The sequence below is a fragment of the Branchiostoma belcheri genome, unplaced genomic scaffold, assembly GCF_001625305.1.
Source record: "Branchiostoma belcheri isolate BF01 breed outbred unplaced genomic scaffold, Haploidv18h27 scaffold195, whole genome shotgun sequence".
NCBI lineage: Eukaryota > Metazoa > Chordata > Leptocardii > Amphioxiformes > Branchiostomatidae > Branchiostoma > Branchiostoma belcheri.
The window spans coordinates 41,074-65,977 of record NW_017803435.1 but is presented as its reverse complement, the minus strand read 5'-3'; the positions used below and the strand labels follow the sequence as shown (position 1 = coordinate 65,977).

At 41.2% G+C, this 24,904-nt stretch overlaps 1 protein-coding gene across 1 annotated transcript; it reads left to right on the top strand.

Annotated features, from left to right (window-relative positions):
• The first annotated feature begins 4,649 nt into the window (after positions 1-4,649).
• LOC109468195 lies at positions 4,650-19,584 on the top strand. Its single transcript, XM_019766451.1, is given in 6 exon segments — positions 4,650-7,182; positions 11,835-11,877; positions 16,377-16,824; positions 16,827-16,909; positions 16,911-17,044; positions 17,046-19,584. Coding segments are annotated over 6 exon segments (5,313 nt in total). The 5' UTR covers positions 4,650-4,666; the 3' UTR covers positions 19,135-19,584.
• The last annotated feature ends 5,320 nt before the right edge of the window (positions 19,585-24,904 follow it).

The following is a 24,904-nucleotide window of genomic DNA, read 5'->3' as shown; positions in this document are numbered from 1 at the left end:
TGAAAAGGCATATTTCCCTCATCAACAAGGACAGTAGCTTAGCACCTCAGATCATTAAGGCCATATACAACCCGGCGTGCAGGCCCGCGCGCAACCAAGCGCTGTAGGGTCTCCTGGTGAACACAATATGACATCCAGGCCGTCAGTATCAGGTCATTACTCGGGATTAAAACTAATATCAGCACGTAGTTTTCTTATTAATAAGACCTAAAACTCTAGCAGAAACAACCAAAAGTCTACTAGATAAAACAAGAGAAAAAGAGACAAAAATACCGACGACCCCTTCCCACTCGTGCACGTTCACACCTGTTCTGGTGGACAAGCGTGAAGAAACCTGAAAATTGCTGCAATCCCTGAGTTCCACCGTCCATTTTTAACGCCAATCAAACTATTGCATAGATACTTGCTTCACTGTTTTTCACAGATATGCCGTTAAAATATAATTTTGAAGTTTGAGTTATTGTTGTTTTTCCGACCGCTCGCTACCGAAGAGTTCATTTCACGGGTATATGGTGTCTAAACTATAGTTGTCTATCCACCTTTCAACGTATATTGATTAGAACGACTTGAAGTGCAACCTCTTAGTATTACAGTTTAACTATGTCAAATTATTACTTTGCAATCTCTGCTATAATTCGAAATGGATTTAAAATATTTCAAAGAAACGTTTCCCTATACACGCAGAATGGACTCTTCCATGTCCCAAAATGGCGATGATACCGTCCGTGTAAAAAATCGACACAAAAGACATTTGTTTACAAGGTTTTTCTTCAGAAAGCTTCTGATTTTATCATTGATACAGACAATATAGCTCCTAATCATGTAACCCTACCGTTTATGTTGCAATTTACCGATACCACGAGGAATGTAGTTGCGTTTCGACAAATTTATAACCATAGACACGGGAAGTCAGACCGTTTACTTGAGAGGCCAGTCCCGTCACACTTGAGAAGCAAAGCAATAAACAGCTTACTTGGATACTTCGCACCTATTTAAAACTCATTAGTGGGCATCAAAGAGGATACTGTCCTCTCACAGACTTCTTGGAGGCCAATTTGATCGTCGATGGCCGGCTACCTTCTCTCGCCAATCAATACCCTTTATAGGCCGATTTCTACGATTTATTCAGTCTGCAAAAGGAGTTTTGTGGAGACTAGTAATTGTCTCTTGCCAGTGGTTTGTTTTGCCATAACCTGGTTAAAAATTCTATCTCAAGTGTCGAAATAGCACGACAGCCGACGGCAAGTATGACCGCATTGGTACGGATCTTATTATAACAAGAAGTTATAACAAACTGACTTCTGTTAAATGTACATCCGATTCAGAAACGTTCCCACGTAGTATCGTGTCGAGGGCATGTTTTGACTCTACTATACTTCCTCAATACTATGTAGCATTTCCTTGTTGATTTTCAGTCGCTGTGTGTGTCACTACGCGTTGACTGTGAGATAAAACAACAGTAACAAGAATTCGGAGATCTCATACCTCCATGAAATATATGACTTTTTGTAAATGTTTTTTTTTTTATTTATCTCATTGACTATGACAAGAATATCATAATTAGCATAATCTTGTTAAATTTATGGTTTTCTAAATCTAAATGACAATTTTTTTCGTGTAAAATTCCTCTCCTTTCTCATTCTTCATTTTACGATGTCCTCATTAAATATGCAGATGATCTAAACATGATCATAGCAATTCTGTTTGTTTGTAACGGCAGTGAGGATTGGAATTGAGTGGTCAGGGATTGCTATCTCGGTCGGGTTAGTTAAGGCAGCCTATGGCATACTATGAGTAGTATTACGTCGATGAAGGTTAGACATCCAGGTAATACGATATGCCAAAAAACAGTTACTCAAGCAACTGGATATGATTTGAAAACGTCAGACGTTTCAGCTAGTATCCACTAGCTTTCGTCAGTGACTGAGAGACCAGAGGGGAAAGCAGGTTTATATACACAACCTGTTGATTGATATGCAAATAAAGTGAAGACAAATTTTTGGAAGTCGAAAAAGGAACAAAAGTCAGACAAGTCAAGACAAGATGATGCAAATTAGTCTGAAAGCTCCTGTTATACAGGACCTACCTACAAAGGAGAGTTCTACCAGCAAATGCACGGCTGTGCTATGGGATCACCAGTCTCACCAATTGTTGTAAACCTGTACATGGAGAAGTTTGAAAACAAAGCCCTCAGCACTTTCAATGACACTCCCCCAGCCAACTGGTTTCGATATGTAGATGACACTTGGTGCAGATTGAAAAAGAGGGTAGCTGCTGACTTCTTTGACCACATCAACCAGATAGATGACAACATCAAGTTCACACAGCAGCCAAGCCATGACAACATGCTCCCTTTCCTAGACACCAAAACTATCGTAGAGGAAGATGGTAACCTTCGTTTCGAAGTGTACAGGAAACCAACCCACACTGATCAGTACCTGGCTTTTGATTCCCACCACCCTTTGGAACACAAACTAGCAGTGATCAAAACTCTCTTCCATCGTGCAGACAACATTGTCACTTCAGACCAAGCCAAAACGGACGAACACAGACACCTCCGAGGTGCCCTGGCTAAATGTGGCTACCAAAACTGGACTTTCAACAAAGCGCTCAAACCTTCAGATCAGTCTAAGAAAACCCAGAAGTGCAAACCATTGACCAACAAAAACAAGGCCAACATCACTATTCCGTATGTCCAAGGAGTATCTGAGAAACTCCGACGGATCTTCCAAAACTTCAACATAGCCACTAACTTCAAACCTCACTCAACCCTCAGACAAAGACTGGTACACCCTAAGGACCGACCTCACAAGGGTACCAAGGCGAATGTTATTTACAGACTCAAATGTGAGGAGCCCAATTGTAACAACACCACATCGGAGGGACAAGTCGACCGCTTAAAGTAAGGTACAAAGAACATTGCCGACCTAGTGCCAACGGCTACTCCTCAGCTATTTTCCACCACCTACAACACAACCAGGGTCACTCTTTCAAACTCGATTCCACGGATGTCTTAGACCGCGAAACACGCTGGTGGGAACGGGGTGTTAAAGAGGCAATATATGAAAGAATGTACAACCCCACCCTCAACAGGGAAGGGGGGCTACGGGTCGATCTTTCCGGCACTTGGGATTTGGCACTCCCAGCCCCGAGGACGGACAACACTTAAGCTCCTGTCCTGTATAACAGGAGCTTTCAGACTAATTTGCATCATCTTGTCTTGACTTGTCTGACTTTTGTTCCTTTTTCGACTTCCAAAAATTTGTCTTCACTTTATTTGCATATCAATCAACAGGTTGTGTATATAAACCTGCTTTCCCCTCTGGTCTCTCAGTCACTGACGAAAACTAGTGGATACTAGCTGAAACGTCTGACGTTTTCAAATCATATCCAGTTGCTTGAGTAACTGTTTTTTGGCATATGAGTAGTATTCCATACATATGCCTGTAACTTTTGATAGCTTGGTCGCACCACAACTAAACTTCACACAGTTCTAGTGGTACTTGAAATACATTGAATAAAGGTTATTTTGTTTTTACTACTTCTGGATTTTTTGGGTTTTGGTTAAAAAATACTGTTTACTTCATGGCTTTACGCGCAAGCGGTAACAACACCTTTCATCATGAAATTTTACAAGTAGAAAGCCAACCCTCTATTTATTCTTTTTGTCCGAGGCTATTTTGTTTTACATGACAGTTACATTGTTTTTTCTGGCCCAAAACGACAGAAACAGCTATTTTTCTGTCATTTTTCGTTAAAAATCGCCACAGTTAAAAAATATCGACTTATATGCAAAATAGCCTCGGACAAATTTAATAAAAAGTGATAATACGTAAACATGGATTACTCTGAAGATCAATTATTTTGTTTGCAGCTGCGCGTAAAGCCGTTTAAGTCATACTCCGTGAATAAAATGCGTAACAACGCGGGTTTACAGGGGAAACACACAAATGACCGCTGGTAACCCCGAATTCGAACACGCGTTCTATTCGAATGACGTCATATTGAACATGGTGGAACATGATTTGGGTTCGAAACAAGTTCGTGGCAATCGTGCAGACACACGCCCGAACTCGAACATGAATATCAGCCTAGGCCGCCTTGCCTTAACCCAACCGAGATTGAGTTTAGAGAAAAACAAATATAGGAACGATAGTAAAAGGTAAAACTTTATCCCAACAAACAATTGTACAGGGATCAAATTTTCAGCGACCACTGTCGCCTTTATCAGGATAATTATTGACCAATCACTTCACAACGTGATCTCGCGAGAATTACGGTTTACAAACACCTTATTTACACGAGATTTTACTGATACGTGACGTAAGGAATTGAGCAATACATGTATATAGGAATGCTATGGTTTTCTGAATAGTATTGTGAGTTTCTAATTAATTCTAACTACCGTGTTTACATCCTTGCATCCAGGTAAAGCCAAGTCACCTGCAGGATATTGTAAAACAAAACTTTACGAAGTAGTGTATATGAAGAGAAGATGGCGTGTGTGAAGTTTTGTTCCGTCTTCCTACTGGTCAACCTGATTCCATCTGCCCAGGCCGGCCGAGAAGCGGGGTTTGGGGTTGGAAACGTTACAATACCCGAGGACGCGTCTGTCGGCAGCACAGCCAAGAACCTGCGAGACTTTCTTAACGTCGGCGGTAGCCTAATGGAAGAGGAAAATGGAACGTCGTGGTCAGTGAACATCACAAGTGGCAACGATCTCAGACGGTTTGAGGTTGTTGTTGAGAATTTGACGCTAATCGTCGCAGCACAGCTGGACTATGAGTATAACCCGCGGTACAACCTGTCCCTGGAGCTGACAAATACTGAAGACAACAGCGTTTGGCATGTAAACCTCGCCATCGTGATCGCGGACGTGTGGGGATACCCGCCATACTACAGCAAACAGTGTGAAACACCAGTTATACCTGATACTGGGACGGCTGAGAACTATGTCGTACTGAGCAGCCCTAATGGGCACTACGATGTTGTAATTAATGATCAAACGACAGACAAACAACAGTACTCAGACATTTTTCCCTATTGGCGTAACGAATCCCACGATGCAATCATGAACGACTGCTCCCTTCGGTTGTGTTCTTCTTTAGTGTGGGGTGATTTAGAAGTGTTCCGCCTGGCGCTTGAGGTGCCTCAGAATGGAGGGAGGATAGAGTTTCAATGTCGCGACAGACAGTATAGAAGTGTGGGCAAGTTTATATTTTTGGATGTTTCGAAACAAATGTTGCCTGAGTGGGCACAGGATAAAAAGTGTAGCATGAGAAGAGGTGGTAATTATGTTATAGTTGTGGAGCTGAATGACACAAGGTCAAATTCGTCCTATTGGATACAATGTAGCGCTAATTTTGTTTTTTCGAAAAGTACATGGCCCGTCGATTTTATATTTCAGTACGACATTACAGGATGTCCCGAGGGCAGGTACGGTCTGTACTGTGACAAGGACTGTGTTTGTAAGAACGGGGCCCGGTGTCATGGCTTTAACGGTGCCTGTGAGTGCCGCCCGGGCTGGAGAGGGAGGGCCTGTGATATTCCCTGGCCTGAAGTTGTCATCATAGCGCCACCTGGCGATTCAGTCGTAAAGTACATCGGTACTAATCTGACATTGACCTGCCTGGCTCCACACATCCAAGTAGCTAGTATAATGTGGGTTTATGAAGCGGAAAACTATTACAACGATACAAAAATCATTAAAGAAGGGGCGGTACAGAACAGTTCCATCAACTTCCAGCCAGTCTCAGAATCAGACAACGGTGGTTATACTTGCGTGGTAAAAGCTGTAAACGGTGAAGTAATCAATGCAACCTTTGCCCTCAACGCCAAAAAATGTCGACCTAACTATTATGGAGAATTTTGCAGCCAAGTGTGTGACTGTGAGTACGGAGGGACGTGTGACAGGTGGGAGGGGTGCCTGTGTCCTCCCGGCCGTCGTGGAGACAGGTGTCAGCACACCTGCGCACCTGGCAGTTTTGGTTGGAACTGCAGCATGACATGTCACTGTCAGAACATCGCCGTGTGTGATGCAGTAAATGGCACCTGTAATTGTTCGGAAGGGCAGTCAGGCGAATTTTGTGAAATCGTAACCAAATTGGAAAATAATCAAGACGTTGTTATAGTTTTGGCGTCCATTCTTCCTGCTTTAGTTATAGTCGGCTGCATCATAATTGTGACCGTGGTAAAACAGAGGGGCACAAATTGGAGCGGGCTACATACAATAAACATAGTGGACATAGAAATGGAGCCTCTCTCATCATGGGAACTAGACAAAGAGGACATCTTTTTTGAACACATGATAGGCGAGGGGGAGTTCGGCCATGTAGTACGGGGAAGACTGCGCGTGCCTGAAGGCTACCAAGTTTTGGTTGCCGCCAAAAGTATCCGGCCTGACCGCATGACGGCGTCTGCTGTCCGCGACTTTCGCCGCGAAATGGACATTCTCGCCAGGATCCACGAAGACAAAGAGGGACACCCGAACGTGGTGAAGTTTTACGGAGTTCTGACTAAATCACATCCACAGTACATTGTTGTAGAGTACGCGGCTAATGAGGAACTGCGCCGGTACCTGTGGGGTTTGAGAGAACAATTCAAAGTTACTGGAGAAAGGAAACTGTTTGAACGTCTCGGTTTTGCTTCTGGCGTGGCCAGTGGGTTAGAAGAGCTGGCACGTCTGAAGATCGTGCACCGAGACATCGCGGCCCGTAATGTCGTCATCAGCGACAGGAAGGTGGCTAAGATCGCGGATTTCGGACTATCGCGTGACGTTTACACGTCGTCGGCGTACGAACGCACGAACCAGGGCGGGGAGGAGGAACTGTTGCCGCTTAAGTGGATGGCCGTGGAGTCGTTACGGGACGGGGTGTACACGTGTGAGAGTGACGTGTGGTCGTACGGCGTGCTGCTGTGGGAGATCGCCAGTTTTGGGGAGGAGCCGCGCTACGCTGGAGGCCCCATGCACCCGGACGTCTGCACACTGTTGGAGCTGCTGAAGAAAGGCGTCCGTCTGCAGCAGCCGGAGAACTGTCCGCTGCCGGTGTACCGCATCATCAGGTCCTGCTGGATAGTAGACCCCGCCAAGCGGCCGACGCCTGAAGGTCTGCTGCAAAAGATAGACCAGTTAAGACCACCGAGGCATGCGGCCCACCTCGTTAACCATGGCATGACATGGCAGTGAAGCATCAGCTATTAACAAGCAAGGTCTAATGGACTGTCCTAAACGTAATGAAAATGAGAAACAGACTTTATAGCCTTTTTCTACATAAGGGCCTTAATGTGTAGCAAATTATTTCCTTTAAGTGAAATACAAAGTACCTGTGAAGCATATATTATCTAGGCGCGATGTACATCAATAATCCACGTCGCCATAGCCTGGATCCCAGCACTGTTAGACCTAGGACGTTATAAAGACACATACCATGTCCTTACTTACCCAAACAAGGCTGGCATCCCTGCTAACTTAGCCAGACGTTAAGCGTCAATTTTCTTAAATGACTATTATGAATTATCAGTAATAACAGGACTGCACAAAAGTAGTAGTAGAACTAGTAGTATTAAAAGGACAGTAAGGAATGGTGTTCTTGTATATATGTTTAAATACCTAACCTGTTAATCCTGATCTTAAAACTCAAGCCTTTTGATTTTTTTTTAAGATTATTGTATATTGTCAAAATTTCATGTATGGCTAACTTTTCATTATCTACATTAGCTATATGATACTCTACTGAACTATAAAACGAATAGTGAGTGTTGTGTAATAGTAGATTTATAAATACTAGTTGAACTATAGAAACACAGGAAACATATTTTGTTATTAGGATTTGTCAAATCTGTACTTTTTAACAAGTATGATATGCCTATAATAATTATGTATCAATGTAACGTGAAGTGTCTCGTTTTTCAAACTCTGTCTCTGTAGTTTACATTGCAAAGTGAAAGTACATGTAGTTGCAATGTAACCCACTGATTATTTGCGGTGTTATTAAATATATTTCACCTGTTATTCTATTTTATTTTATCTTAAGTCTATTTTTTTTATTGCAGTGCAAAGGTGACAGCATGAATGTCATGAAGACAAACATACAGTAAAGTATATTAGAGATTGAAACCCGACGATAAATTAAACACCATTCTTTGCTATCGTTACCTCGTGCACTCCAGGATTTTTAAGATCATTGCTGACAGGAAATGCCAGTTTTAATCCACCTTCTATTATGTAGCATTGCGTGTGTATGGCTTCTAGGAAATTAAAAACAGACAGACGTTAAATGATAATCTTAGGCACAATCTACGAATATTCTTGATATGCATTTTTTGTTTTGTTCTGGGGCAAGGCTTAGAATTGAAACTCAAATTTCGTGATCCTAGCCCGTCTACATTATGAGGCCCAAACTTTAATCATTTCTAGGTCTCATGAAGATCTACCCATCTACAAAGTATAAAGACAATCCATTTAAGCCTTCTTGAGTTATCTTGTTTACAGACACACAGACAGACGCACAGAGACACACACACGAATGCCTCTGAAAACAACCTTTTTGGCGAAGTTAATAATGATTGTAATTCATGATGGTATTCATGGTATTCTTGAATGGAAGACTGAAGGTAAGATTTTACGAACGTTTCTCTACTTAATGTAATGTTTTGAGACAGCTGAACTTGCTCCGAACACCGTTGACCTTTTATCAAAAGACTAAGAGGTTACAATTGACTGATAGTACATGCATGATTCTGCAAATTGTATGTCTACGATACTACTTTGGGATTTGCAATATACTTTACACACGGGTTGGGGGGATTTAGTCGTTATGAGGGAGACTTAACCTTACCTAACCTCAACAACAAATTAACCTAACCCCAACAACATAACCTAACCTAACCCCAACCTTAAGTCTAACGGTAGCACGGAACAATGATCCCAAATTTAACCTAGCCCTAGCCCTACACACCTGACCTCTCACGCATGCCGCAGCTTAATTATTTGGCTCAATACTTGTTTTTTTTTCCATCATTTTGGGACGGAGGGGGGGGGGTAGTGGTTAAAGCCCACCCCCTGTAACTCAACAACAGTTACTACATATTGTAGGAAAAAAAATTCAGAGGAGGGTGTATCTTTAAAATTAAAATTTGGTGTCATAATGACGTAAATGTCGTCATTACGACGTCTTTATGCTATTTTTGGGCTAAAACCGTCAAAATGTAATCTCAAAGCAGATGCTAGGGTGACCAAAGAAAGTGTCCATTGGTCAGAGACGGTCTAATATGCCACCACTCTGCTTTGACATCATTCAAAATGAGTTTCCCCGTAAACCCCAGAGAAAAACAGCCAAACTTTAGTAAAAATGATCTATAGTCGAATGATAAGATCTTCTAATTCATGTTGTCCCCGGCAACACCGACGTGAAAATGAAAAATGGCTTCAGGCATATGTAATCTTTATGCCATGGCTTTTTGGAGGGCATTTTACTAAAAGGTACAGTATTTGGATTTAATATTTCGAAACACCTAATGATAAATACAAAAAGTACCGTATTTTACAATGATAATTCCGAAAGGATGTATGCGACAATATGTTGTCCTTGAGGTCGTTGATTGAAATATTCTATTGAGAAACCTCCCAGCGCCGGCAAAGAGAGAAACAAACCTGCTTATTTTTTTTCATATTCAAAAGCATGGTTCACAGGAATAATCACTAACTTAAACGGAACAATTCGATTTTTTTTTAATCGCACTCCACTGCGACATAACTCTACAGCTGACGTGTCATAGCACAGCAACGTACGTACAAGATAATGGTAATGGAAATGATTGGACCTAAAATAACCTACCGGTACACATGTCATTGTCTTTATTAAAGTTCAACCATTATTTGAACAAGGAGTACAAGTACATGTCTGGACCTGTACGTAATTTAAAGCTGGGTACCTGTAGCTTAAATTGTGTAACTAAACATGATCTTATGATGATGCATACTGTTTGGTTTAGATTGTATATGTTTGTAAATGCTATCTTGAAGTAAGCTAGTACTTTTGTAAGTTGCACCGCAATCATGTGACATGTTTCTCAGTGATGTGAATGAATGTTTAATGATACTTTTGTTCAATCATACAGGAACTGACTCCGAAGAAGGACTCCAAATCAATACCAAAACACCAAACATGCAAACACAGAACAGACAGCCTTACCCAGTGTGCGTGGCAGCAGTGGGGGCAGATGTGGAAAAAGAGCAAAACAATGCAAGCATTACTAAATGTCAACCAATATATCACAAGCCAGTTTTGTAATTTCCTCGTTATATTGGTGTTTCATTTGAATGGTTTTCAAGCTTTTTATCATACAGGATATAATGATATGTTAAGGGTGACAAGTTGGTATGTATTTTCCATGAACATGTGACAACTTTTCCTGGTACATGTTAAACCAAGTGTATAGCTTTTCAAAGGCCGTGTGTTAGTACAGAATTATAATATTATATTTAGACTGTGTCTGCTCATAGTTTGTTTGTTCATAAGAAATGCTACTTGTATTTATTATTATTCTGTTGTATGTGTATGTCTTTGTGTGTTGTTAGTACGAAACAGATGGTCATTGACCTTTTGAACATTATAAGAAAAAGGTGTATAACTTGTTTGTAAAACTTTTATTTACTTGTATGTAATGCTTATTTGCATACCTTTTAGAAAAGGTAACTGCCAATTTATGTTTAGTTTCTATGCTTTTTAAATAAATTTTTCTGAGTTCTGCCCAGAACCTATTTCCTGTGCTTGTATGTAATTCAGGGGGGTGATACAACGTAATTAACGAAATATATTAAGTAAATATGGGTAAAGGGGAATGTACACGTAAATACGGGTAAATTCAACTAATGTCAGAAATACCATGCTTGGTAAACCTCGGTAAATGCCTGAAATGAGAAGTACCACATATTGTAAATCTCGGTAAATACCTGAAATGCATGTGAAAAATACCCAATATGGTAAAGAAGAATGGTAAATCTCGGTAAATACATGTGAGAAATACCGCATACGGTAAGTCTTGCTAGATACGTATTTACACGAAACCGGTAAATGTAGGTAAATAAGGCAAACATTACCAGCTAAACCATTCGGGTAAATACCGGGTACATTTGCACATTTACCGACGGGTAAATGTTGGTAAATTATTGGTAAATGTAACCTTTACCCGGCTTTACATCACATTTACCATTGTGGTAAATCCCACTTTTCGTGCAGTGGATCACGTATAACAAATGGCGTCATCACTTTTGTGAGGGATCATGGGAAATGCAGACGGCAGCCGGGTGTTGACATTGGTTTTCTCAAGTCGGTTGTTACCAAAACAAACACTCAGAGACCAGAATATTTACTGTTTTGTAAAGCTTTATACATATAGCATCCTTTTTAAAATCTTATGGACTAATTTACGTTATGGAATTTCCTCGTAAGAACAGTTCCTTGTAGTGTCACGTGGAAAGAAGGGTAAAAGGTATAGCGTATATAGGGTGGTGCCTATATGCATTTCTGTAGCCCTTGGGCGACACACAGTTGTTCAAGTCACTACAGCAGGGGGATGGTCCGCTGGTAGTGCTGTGTGTTTCACCTTCCCACGCTCTTTCTCATAGAAGAAAGAAGGATAGGAAATTGTATTTTTCGTTTCATTATGTTTCTCGGAAGAATGGCTCACTTCCTATCTGTGTATGTCAGATAAGGTTCCCGGCCTTTCACCGTATGTCACGCATCGTGCCGGAAGTGACGCCACGATGGACTTTTGTTCAGTGCCACTTGCGTGTTTCCTGTATGTACGATATATATAGTCCAATTCTTCAGAATCAGTCACCGAAGAGCCGTCCTGCCAGCAAGTCGAACGTCGGTGAGTTTTGTTCTTTGTTCTTACATAAACGTATGAGAAACTGATCATTCTCGTGAGCGATCTCGGGATGGTCGCAAGTATTTCACGAGTCAACTGCCATGTTGCTGTCACAACCTGTTTTAAAATTCTACCTCGAGCGTCGAAATCTCAGGGCAGCCGACGGCGAGTATGACCGAGTCGGTACGGATCTTATTACCTTCGCCAAAAAGGATATGTTTTTTTCGGTAGCGTTTGTGTGTATGTGTACATGTGCATTTATGTATGACTGTGTGTATGTATGTATGTGGTTTAGCACGATAACTCAAGAAGCTTTTGATGGATTGTCATGAAACTTGGTCGGTGGGTAGGTCTTGATAAGACAAACAAACAAACAAACCTAGAAATAATTAGTTTTCTGGCTTCCTGGCGGGTTGTCTTGGTACTGCAGCTGAACTTCCGGTTTTGATATCTCGCGATCTTGACATGCTAGGGTCACGAATTTTGGATGGTATATAGCTTTTGGACTCGGGGAGAAGAAACATGAGGTCCGGCCCCGAACGGCTTGTTGAAATATCTTTGAAGGAGAATTGCTCAAGAACCGACAGATTGTCGTACATTCTGGTATGTAGCTAGGTAGGTTAGGGAATGATTGACAGAATTAGATGACAATTTCGCAAATCATGAGATTTTTTTGCATAATTAATAGTGAAATTCTATAAATATGCTTCGTTTAATAGTATAACTATGAAACACTTGTAATTAAGAACGAGAGAACACAATGCAATTGAGAACGAGAGGATCATCTTAAGATATAGATTAAGTGAACTAAGGCCTAATTTGCATAATTAATGGGAAGTTGCTATAATTTTTAGTACTAACTGCTAGGAATTTTATACTTGCTGAATTCGTAAATTAAGTCAAGGTGAGAGAGAGAGAGAGAGTGGTGAACATCAATAATCATAACCTCATTTGACCTCATTTGCTTGATTTATTGTTCGTTTGTGTGTTTATTTGCACAACACATAATAAATTGAAAATGAATAAAACAGGTGCAGGAGGAGGGAAAAAAGCTTATTTCGCTTATGCTAAGACCTCCTCCTCTATACTAACCAAAACTAAACATAATTGAATTGAAATAAGGCATACATACATAAAGAAATGTTATCGAAATAATTCAAACAAGGGCAATATGATACAATAACAATAATGAAACAGTAGTATACATAAACTGAGATGAAATAAAATTGATATAAAGTAATACATACATACATAAGGAATTGTTAGCATAATAATTCAAACATAGGCAAAATGAACAATAACAATAATGAAACAATAGTGTACATAAAAAATAATAATAAATGAAATGAAGATATTCATCTAATACAAGGGGCTGGGGTTCTTTATAAGATGGGCTTTCAGGGTATTTTTAAAAGTTAGAAAAGAGGAAATTGTTCGTATGTTTGTCTGAAGGCTGTTCCATAATGAGAGACATTTGTATTTTACGGAGGATTGTGCTAATGACGTGCGGAAGAGTGGGGTATGCAGTAGATTTCGTTGTCTAGTATTTTGGTTGTGTACAAGTGAATTCATGTTTAGGAAATTATCAAATATATTGGGGAGATTGTTGGAAAGGAAATTGACAGTGAAAAGGCTTATTTGTAGTTTATTGATATCATTAATATTTAGTAGCTTTAATTTTTTTAAAGGGGAGCTGTGTGTCTTCTAATAAGCCGTGAAGTTCCTTCAGGTGAAACCAAATACCTAACGCAAATACCAGAAGGTTACCTTTCTGCTATGTAACTCGACCTTCGCGTTAGCGTAAATATTTAGGACTGTTGACAAGGTAACAAGCCTGTACATGTGTGTGTTTGCCAATTCTTGATATGAAACCGCGTCACGCAATTTTTGTCAAAAATCGATTTGCGAGGTTTTTGAGAATTTAATTTTCATTCCACACACAAAGTACATACACCATGTACAAAGAAAACGTACATTTGTTAGAAATGTTATCACAATGGCTTGATTAGGCATTCCCAAGTTTTAATGTAACAGTTGTTGCATAACAATTGTAATAGAAATAGCTGCAATGTATGGTAAGGTCTTTAAAGGTCCTACATATCAAGCTTATATCTGCTTGTAATTGTCTATAGTAATTCTCTTAGTTACCTCCATGAAAAATGGAGGTATTGTTTTTGGCGTGTGTGTGTGTGTGTGTGTGTGTGTGTGTGTTTGTGTTTCCGCACATTTATCGTCAGCATAACATCATGACGCCTTTATAGATTGTGATAATATTTGGTATGCTGGTAAGTCTTGGGAAGACAAACTATGGGCCTCCTAATGGATGACCTCGGTACTGCAGCAGAACTTCCGGTTTTCGCTTTTTTTGTCTTAAACATGCTGCACTCTTGACTTTTTGGTGACAGATAACTTTTACTGGCAGGAAAAAGTTGTGTGGGTTTGGTCCCCCTAGCAGCTTGTTTTGGAACTCCATTACAAGACCTACGTTAGAGTAAGCGGATATTGTCTGGGCCGGCCTCACCTTACGTGACCAAAGGACTTTAGAATATGTTCAGTACCAAACAGCCAGGCTTATCATTGGCCACTTTGGAATCCCATACCCCTCCTACAATAGTCTCTACACAGAACTGTCTCTACCATCTCTCCAGCTACGACGCAAGTTTCACACTGCAGTAACCATGTACAAACTGTTGAACGGTCGCTGTCCTCCACACCTGCAAAGTCTGCTACCTCGAGCGCAAGCGTCCGCCCCAGAATCCCGGTATCCCTTACGGAATAGTGAATACTTATCCATACCCGTTTGTAGAACCACCAGGTCCCAGAGAACATTTGTGATCAGAGCTATAACCATCTGGAATACTCTTAATAGCGAAACTAGAACAACCCGCTCCCTCAGCTCCTTTAAAAACAAACTATGGACAATACTTGATAAATACTTGACGACAACTACATAGTAAAACTGTACGAGTTCAATAGAATTGTATTGACAATGTAAATATAGTGCACAACATCTGTTATGGAATAGTATATTAACCTGACATATAAATGTAATTGTAGTAAACGCACGACGACTAGGCCGGATATCCTAGCTTGTTAACGTTTGGCCGCAATATCTGTTATGTAGTAGTATGTCTATCTGAATTGTAACTGACACTGTTAACTGCTAACTGTTCCGAATTGTTTATGTTCTTGTTGTGAGGGCTAGCCCTTTATAATAGCCTCCGGCTAGTTGGGCAGTCCCGGCTGCATACATATATGTTATCAGCCTAATAAATCAAATCAAATCAAACTCCAGGGGACTTTCTGGCGAAAGGTTTAAAAGCCAATAAGTCCAGATAGGAACAACGTATTTTCATCATTTTTGGTGTGGGTAGCTGAGAGAGAGTTGTACATAATTAAATGTAAATTATGCAAATAATGACTTGATTATATAATTACAGGGTTATACATGTAATCTATTTAATTAGTAATTAATAATTAGTAGGTAAAATATCAACAGAAACCAAGTATGCAAATGATGGCCTAATTTGCATAATTAATGTAAAATTTATGTCAGTCCTTATTGGTGAATGATACGAATCTTATACCTTGTGACATGTGTAGGATACTTGAAGGTTAACACCACTATACAGAAGTCATTTGCATAATTAATGAGGACATTTTGAAATGAAGTATGACAATGGAGAGGAATGTTACACTAAAATAGTGTCATTTGAATTTAGAAAACCATAAATTAAACTAGATTATGCTAATCACGACCTTATTTCAAAGTCAATGAGGCAAATAACAACATTTACGAAAACTCATATTTCATGGTGGTATGAGATCTCCGAATTCTTGTTAAGTCAGTGCAGTTAAGCGCAGTAAAATTCTATGCCGAGACAAAAAACTATTTCAAGACATATAGCTTATACAATACTTATAAGGAACATCTAATTTAATTTCTGCAAAAGAGTACCTAATGGTTTAGCATCTAGTGCTCATATTGCAAACACTAGCTCTTTAAAAACCACCTATAATCTGACCTTATGCGGGCTGTAGAACGCTGGTCTGAACGTTTGGCTGTGGTTTAAAAGGGTGTTTACATGTTTTTTTTTTATTCCAACATCTAGTCACTAGACGTGATGACGACACACTCAAGTTTTTTTAACTTATATTAGTGCCACCACCAACATAGGGGACAATACAATACTCATTTTCACCTGAGCGAAGTGAGGACAGTCGTCTAAGGTGCCTTTCTAAAGGACACAAGTTTGGTGGCATGTCAGGACTCGAACCGGGGACCTTTTGATTTCTAGTCAAGCACTCTAGATCTGCCGCTACGCCACACTACCTGAATTAATTAATTAAGAGAATTCGAATTAAGTGGTCGGGGATTGCAATTGGGTTTCAGTTGACTGCCAGTTTTGTGTGAGAAACAAAAAAGGTATAATATAGTTTTCTGACTAGTGTGGCGTGTTTCTGATTAATTCTAACTACCGTTTCTGCCTTTTTGCATCTAGGTAAAGCGCAGTCACCTGCAAGATATCGTGAAAAAACGTTCACTAAGTGGCATAGGCGGAGAGAAGATGGCCTATGTGACGTTTTGTTCCGTCTTTCTACTGGTCAACCGAATTCCATCTGTCCAGGCCGGCCGAGAGGCGGGGTTTGGGGTTGAAAACGTCACAATACCTGAGGACGCATCTGTCGGCAGCACAGTCAAGCACCTGCGAGACTTTCTTAACGTCGGTGGTGGCCTAATGGAAGAGGAAAATGGAACGTCGTGGTCAGTGAACATCACAAGTGGCAATGATGTCAGACGGTTTGAGGTTGTTGTTGAGAATTTGACGCTAATCGTCGCAGCGCCGCTGGACTATGAGTATAACCCGCGGTACAACCTGTCCCTGGAGCTGACAAATACTGGAGACAACAGCGTTTGGCATGTAAACCTCGCCATCGTGATCATGGATGTGTGGGGATACCGCCATACTACAGCAAACAGTGTGAAACACCAGTTATACCTGGTACTGGGACGGCTGAGAACTATGTCGTACTGAGACAGCCCTAATGGGCACTACGATGTTGTAATTAATGGTCAAAACGACAGACAAACAACAGTACCCAGAGTTTTTCCCTTTTGGCGTTACGAATCCCACGATACTATCATGAACGACTGCTCCCTTTCGGCTGTGTTCTACTTTGACCCCACCGTGGAATGACTTAGACGCGCTCCGCCCGCCTCTTGAGGCGCCTCAGAATGGAGGGAGAATAGAGTTTCAATGTCGCGACAGACAGTTGAGAAGTGTGGGCAAGTTTATATTTTTGGATGTTTCGAAACAAACGTTACCTGAGTGGGCACAGGATAAAAAGTGTAGCATGACAGAAGGTTATGTTGTAGTTGTGGAGATGAGTAAGATAAGATCCACTGCGTCCTATTGGACACAATGTGGCGCTAACGTCACATTTTACACTACGACAGTGCTCGTCGATTTTATATTTCAGTACGACATTACAGGATGTCCCGAGGGCCGGTACGGTCTGTACTGTGACAAGGACTGTGTTTGTAAGAACGGTGCCCGGTGTCATGGCTTTAACGGTGCCTGTGAGTGCCGCCCGGGCTGGAGAGGGAGGGCCTGTGATATTCCCTGGCCTGAAGTTGTCATCATAGCGTCACCTGGCGATTCAGCCGTAAAGTACATCGGTACTAATCTGACATTGACCTGCCTGGCTCCACACATCCAAGTAGCTAGTATGATGTGGGTTTATGAAGCAGAAAACTATTACAACGATACAAAAATCATTGAAGAAGGGGCAGTACAGAACAGTTCCATCAACTTCCAGCCAGTCTCAGAAACAGACAACGCTGGTTATACTTGCGTGGTAAAAGCTGTAATTGGTGAAGTTATTAATGCAACTTTTACCCTCAATGCCACCAAATGCCGACCCAACTATTATGGAGAAGTTTGCAGCCAAGTGTGTGACTGTGAGTACGGAGGGACGTGTGACAGGTGGGAGGGCTGTCTGTGTCCACCCGGCCGTCGTGGAGACAGGTGTCAGCACACCTGCGCACCTGGCAGTTTTGGTTGGAACTGCAGCCTGACATGTCAATGTCAGAACAACGCCGTGTGTGATGGAGTAAATGGGACTTGTAATTGTTCAGAAGGGCAGTCAGGCGAATTTTGTGAAATCCTGACCAAATTGGAAAATAATCAAGTCGTTGTTATAGTTTTGGCGTCCATTCTTCCTGCTGTAGTTATAGTCGGCTGCATCATAATTGTGACCATGATAAAACAGAGGGTCACAAATCGGAGCGGGCTACATACGATGAACATAGTTGGCATAGAAATGGAGCCTCTCTCATCATGGGAACTAGAAAAGGAGGACATACGTTTTGAACACATGATCGGCGAGGGGGAGTTCGGTCATGTAGTACGGGGAAGACTGCGCGTGCCTGAGGGCTACCAAGTTTTGGTTGCCGCCAAAAGTATCCGGCCTGACCGCATGACGTCGTCTGCTGTCCGCGACTTTCGCCGCGAAATGGACATTCTCGCCAGGATCCACGAAGACAAAGAGGGACACCCGAACGTTGTGAAGTTTTACGGAGTTCTGACTAAATCAGATCCACAGTACATTGTTGTAGAGTACGCGGCTAATGAGGAACTGCGCCGTTACCTGTGGGGTTTGAGAGAACAATTCAAAGTTACAGGAGAAAGGAAACTGTTTGAACGTCTCGGTTTTGCTTCTGGCGTGGCCAGTGGATTAGCAGAGCTGGCACGTCTGAAGATCGTTCACCGAGACATCGCGGCCCGTAATGTCGTCATCAGCGACAGGAAGGTAGCTAAGATCGCGGATTTCGGACTATCGCGTGACGTTTACACGTCGTCGGCGTACGAACGCACAAACCAGGGCGGGGAGGAGGAACTGTTGCCGCTGAAGTGGATGGCCGTGGAGTCGTTACGGGACGGGGTGTACACGTGTGAGAGTGACGTGTGGTCCTACGGCGTGCTGCTATGGGAGATCGCCAGTTTTGGGGAGGAGCCGCGCTACGCTGGAGGCCCCATGCACCCGGACGTCTGCACACTGTTGGAGCTGCTGAAGAAAGGCGTCCGTCTGCAGCAGCCGGAGAACTGTCCGCTGCCGGTGTACCGTATCATCAGGTTCTGCTGGATAGTAGACCCATCCAAGCGGCCGACGCCTGAAGTGCTGCTGCAAAAGATAGACCAGTTAAGACCACCGAGGCATGCGGCCCACCTCGTTAACCATGGCATGACATGGCAGTAAAGCATCAGCTATTAACAAAGTTTAATGGGCTGTCTTAGATTTAATGCAAATGAGAAACTCTATAGCCTTTCATCTATATAAGGGCCTTAATGTGTTGCAGATTATTTCCTTTAAGTGAAATACAAAGTACATGTGAAACATATATCATCTGGGAGCAATGTACATTAATAATCCACGTCGCCATAGCCTGGATCCCAGCACTGTTAGCCCTAGAACGTCATAAAGGCACATAACATGTCCGTACTTAGCCAAACAAGGCTCGTATCCCTGCTAACTTAGCCAGACGTTATGCGTCAATTTTCTTTAATGACTTTCATCAATTATCGGTTATTACAGGACTGCACAAAAGTAGTAGTGGTACTAGTAATAGTATTAACCCGACAGTGAGGAATGGTGTTGTTGTATATATGTTTACATACCTAACCTTTAATCCTGATCTTAAAACGCAAGTCTTTCGTAATTTTGAAAGATTATTGTATATTGGCATAATTCCATATATGACTAACTTTTAATTTTCTACATTAGCTATATGATACTCTACTGAACTATAAAGTAAATAGTGTCGTGTAATAGTAAATTTATGGATACTAGTAGATTTATATGCAGAACCATAGAAACACAGGAGTTTTTTTAGGCTTCGTGAAATCTGACTTTTTAACAAGTATGATATGCCTATAATACTTATGCATCAATGTTCCGTGAAGTGTCTCATTTTTCAAACTTTGTTTCTGTAGTTTACATTGCAAAGTGGAAGTACATGTAGTTACAATGTAACCCACTGGTCGTTTGCGGTGTTATTAAATATGTTTCACCTGTTATTTTATTCTATCTTCAGTCTAATTTTTTAAATTGCAGTGCAAAGGTGACAGCATGAATATCATGAAGACAAACATACAGTAAAGTATATTAGAGATTGAAACCCGACGATAAATTAAACACCATTCCTTTGCTATCTTCACCTCGTGCACTCCAGGATTTTTAAGATTGCTGACAGGAAATGCCAGTTTTAATCCATCTTCTATTATGTAGCATTGCGTGGTTCTGGCTTCTAGGAAATTAAAAACAGACAGACGTTAAATGATAATCTTAAGCACATTCTAAGAATATTCTTAATATGCATTTTTTTCGTTTCGCTCTTGGGCCCGGCTTAGTATTGAAATTTCGTGATCCTAGCCCGTCTACATCATGAGGCCCAAACTCTAATCATTTCTAGGTCTTATAAAGACCTACCCATCTACCCAGTATAAAGACAACCCATTTAATCCTTCTCGAGTTATTTTGTTTACAGACACACAGACAGACGCACAGACACACACACGAACGCCTCTGAAAACAACATTTTGGTAGGTAATAATGATTGTAATTCATGATGGTATTCATGGTATTCTTGAATGGAAGAGTAAAGGTAAGATGTTACGAACGTTTCTCTACTTAATGTTATGTTTTAAGTCAGCTGACCTCGCTCCAAACACCGTTGACCTTTTATCAAAAGACTAAAAGGTTACAATTGACTGACAGTACATGATTCTGCCAAATGTATGTCTCTGATACTACTTTGGGATTCCCAATATAATTTACACACGGGTTGGGGGATTTAGTCGTTATGAGGGAGACTTAACCTTACCTAACCCCAACAACATAACCTAACCCCAACCTTAAGTCTAACCGTAGCCCGGAACAATGATCCCAAATTTAACCTAGCCCTAGGCTAGCCCTACAAACTGACCTCTCAAGTATGCCGCAGCTTAATTTTTTGGCTCAACACTTGTTTTTTTCCATCATGCTGGGACGGAGGGGGGTAGTGGTTAAATCCCACCCCCTGTAACTCAACAACAGTTACTACATATTGTAGGAAAAATGGTGTCATTATGACGTAAATGTCTTTATGCTATTTATGCTAAAAGGGGGCCAATCAACGCTGGAGTCATTATCTTTGAAATCTTTCCATTACATGCCTGGTTGTGGAACGTGCATTATACAACTGTCCTGGACACAAGCAACACACTAGAATAGAAGAAACGTAGTGAGAGCATGGAGGTAGAAAAGCTCCACGATGAGAGATTGTGTCATATCTCATCAATGACACTCACGGAGGAATATCGGTCATTCTACGTAAATTGGAGCAGTTTTCAAGACAAGAACGCCGTGGGACACTGGGAAGACGAACTGGGACACGACTACTCTCCAGGCCGAGGTTGATTGGGAAGATTGTGAACTTATGCCTCGTTCTTTGGAAAGCCGGTAGCCAGAACTCTGGGAGCCAGGCTGCGGGCATAGGCGGGTGATAGTCCGCGTTCAAGAGAGTAATAGACCGGACCAGAGGACCGATGTACACCCCTCCTGACTATCCGCTGTGTCCCGACTCAAGGTCATGCTGAGGCACAAGATGTGCCGCCAGTGGGAATGTTCCTTGGGGCATAGCAGATTAGTCGGTCCGGTCTATCACTCGCCTGCGCACGGTCTTTCACTTGCGGCTGTCCGTAGGCTCACACAGTACCACAAGCCGGTCGGGTGCATAATATGTTGCTTATTGGATTTTGTCGTTGCTAGTGGTTTGGTGACTATGCAAGAAGAGCTTGGGATGGCTTCTAACGACTGGTGCCCAGACAAGACTAATATCTGTTCCCGTGACTAGCTGCGTCTAAAGTCAAGACACAGAAGGACGAAGGTCGAGACCTACAGTTTGTTTCAGCTGAGCTGAAAAACCGGCCGAAGAACACTGGAAATTTTGGAGGCGCACAAAATACAAACACTTAAAAAAACTCACAAAGCCCAAGCACCATGTACAATCAATAAAGAAAACAAAATTATGCAAACAAGAAGGGGTATAAACGGCCATGATGCTACTTTACATTACAAAAGGCATATTGGAGGGGGGACGTGTGCGGGGTGTGTACGACCCGTACACGGACTGATAATGAGGAAGATAATTAGGTAAAAATTACCGCTAATTTATGCATATTTCACATACACACTCAGAGGTATGTGTCACATATCCGGGCCTGTGCGGAGATTTACAGGTGGCGTGTGCAGGCGTGCGCAGGCCAGTACACAGCCCGGACACCTGAGTGGTTCATATCCGGGCCGTGTGCAGGCCTGCACACGCCAAGTGTACGGGTCGCGCACACCTGGAAATGTCCGTATACTTGGAATTTCCGGGCGTGTGTACGGGAGTATACGACCCGGAAACGTTGGTTTTTGTCCAGTGGTAGCCCTTGGGCGACACACACAGTTGTGCAAGGTTCCCGGCCTTTCACCGTATGTCACGCATCGTGCCGGAAGTGACGCCAAGACGGACTTTTGTCAGTGCCACTTGCGTGTTTCCTGTGTGTGCGATATATATAACGTTAGTCCTTCAATTCTTCAGAATCAGTCACGGAAGAGCCGTCCTGCCAGCAAGTCGAACGTCGTTGAATTTTGTTATTTGTTCTTACATCAACGTATGGGAAACTGATCATTCTCGGGAGCGGTTTCAGGATAGTCGCAAGTAATTTACCAGTCAACTGCTATGTTGCTGAAAAGGCTGTGGTTGGTTGGAGCGTCGAAATCACACGGCAGCCGGCGGCGAGTATGACCGAGTCGGTACGGATCTTACTACCTTCGCCAAAAAGGTTATTTTTTTTTTCAGTAGCGTTTGTGTGTATGTGTACATGTGTATGTGTGATTGTATGATTGTGTGTATGTATGTATGTATGTATGTGGTTTAGCACAACTCAAGAAGCTTTTAATGGATTGTCATGAAACTTAGTAGGTGGGTAGGTCTTGATAAGACCTAGAAATGATTAGATTTTTTGCTTCCAGTCGACTTGCCTTGGTATTGTAGCAAAACTTTTGGTTTTGATATATTTTGCGATCTGGGCTTAGGTGATGACTGACATACTCAAGAACCGACAAATTTCTGGTATGTAGGTAGCTTAGGTGATGATTGACATAATTGGATGACAATTATGCAAATCATGACCTTTTTTTGCATAATTGAAGGGGAAAATCTGCTTCCTTCGATAATAGGATTATAAAATACTTGTAATTGAGAAAAAAGGAAATATGTAATTGAGATCGAGAGGAACATCTCAAGATATAGATTAAGTAAATAAAGGCCTGATGTGCATAATTAATGGGAAATTGCTAATACTTAATAGTACTAACTGCTGGGAATTCCATACTTGCTAAATTTGGAAGTTAAGTCAATGTGAACATCAATAATCATAATTTATTCAAATTATGACCTCATTTGCTTGATTTATTAGAAAAGGCTAGAATATGATCAACTGATATAATACATGCAAACAAAATCAATAGGTAAAAATGTTTAATTCGTCCACCATCAGGGTTAACATCATATTGCGAAGGTATTCTCTCCTATACTTACTTGAGATATTGTAATATTTACGTTTAGATGCGCAGTCGGTCGCTTTTTCTTTGTATAAGAAAGAAATAGATACTTTGCGTTGATTGTGTGAAAAAAAAGTACATATCTTTGTTTTCGACGGCCTATACAGTTTCTTATTACCTAGTACGGTATGTGTACTCCATTCATTACTAAGGGTGTCTTGGTCTGTTTATTACTGTACGTATTCTTTTGTTACACCATTTATTTTCCTGCTTCTTAATCATTAACGTTACTATAACAAACTGTGCCTTATTCGGTATTCTAAGCCGTGAAGTTCCTTCAGGTGAAACCAAATACCTAACGCAAATACCAGAGGGTCACCTTTGTGCTATGTAACTCGACCTTCGCGTTAGCGTAAATATTAGGACTGTTGACACGGTAACAGGCCTGTATGTGTTTGCCAATTGTTGATATGAAACCGCGTCGCGCAATTTTTGTCAAAACATCGATTTGAGAGGTTTTTGAAAATTTATTTTTCATTCCACACGCAAAGTACATACACCATGGACAAAGAAAACGTACATTTGTTAGAAATATAATCACAATGGTTTGATTAGGCATTCCCAAGGTTTAATGTAACAGTTGTTGCATAAAAATTGTAATAGAAATAGCTGCAATGTATGGTAATGTCTTTAAAGGTCCTACATATCAAGCTAATATCTACTTTTTACCACATAATTGTGAAAATGATGTGAGTCCTTATTGGTGAATGATACTAATCTAATACCTTGTGACTTGTGTAAGATACTTAAAGGTTAACACCACTATGCATATATTATGTTAATGTAGAAATCATTTGCATAATTGATAAGGACATTTTGAAATGAAGTATGACAATGGAGAGGAATTTTACACTAAAGTAGTGTCATTTGAATTTAGAAAATTATAAATTAAACTAGATTATGCTAATTACGACCTTATTTTCAAAGTCAATGAGATAAATAAAACAACAGTTACGAAAACTCATATTTCATGGTGGTATGAGATCTCCGAATTCTTGTTTAGTCAGTGCAGTTAAAGGAGTACTAACCTCCAGAAGGAGGTGCTATATTCCGATAGGCATTTATTTTTGGAAGTGAAAAATGCATATTATTTTACAGTATACAATTAAATGCCCATTTTGCGCGCAAGTCTTTAATCGCATCGAATCCAGGACAAATACCCTCAAAACTATCCCAGAATACACCACGCTACCCCATTGGTGTCTATGTTTCAAACAAAAAGTTACGTTACAGACCTCATTTCGGGGGCGATAAGAAAAATTCGTACCGTTTTGTGTTCTTTGGTATCTTACCAACCATTGCCCTTCTTAGTGTCCTTATCGCCCCTTATTTATGCCGCAAATATTGACGATGAAAAAAACGGACGTAATCTAGTTAT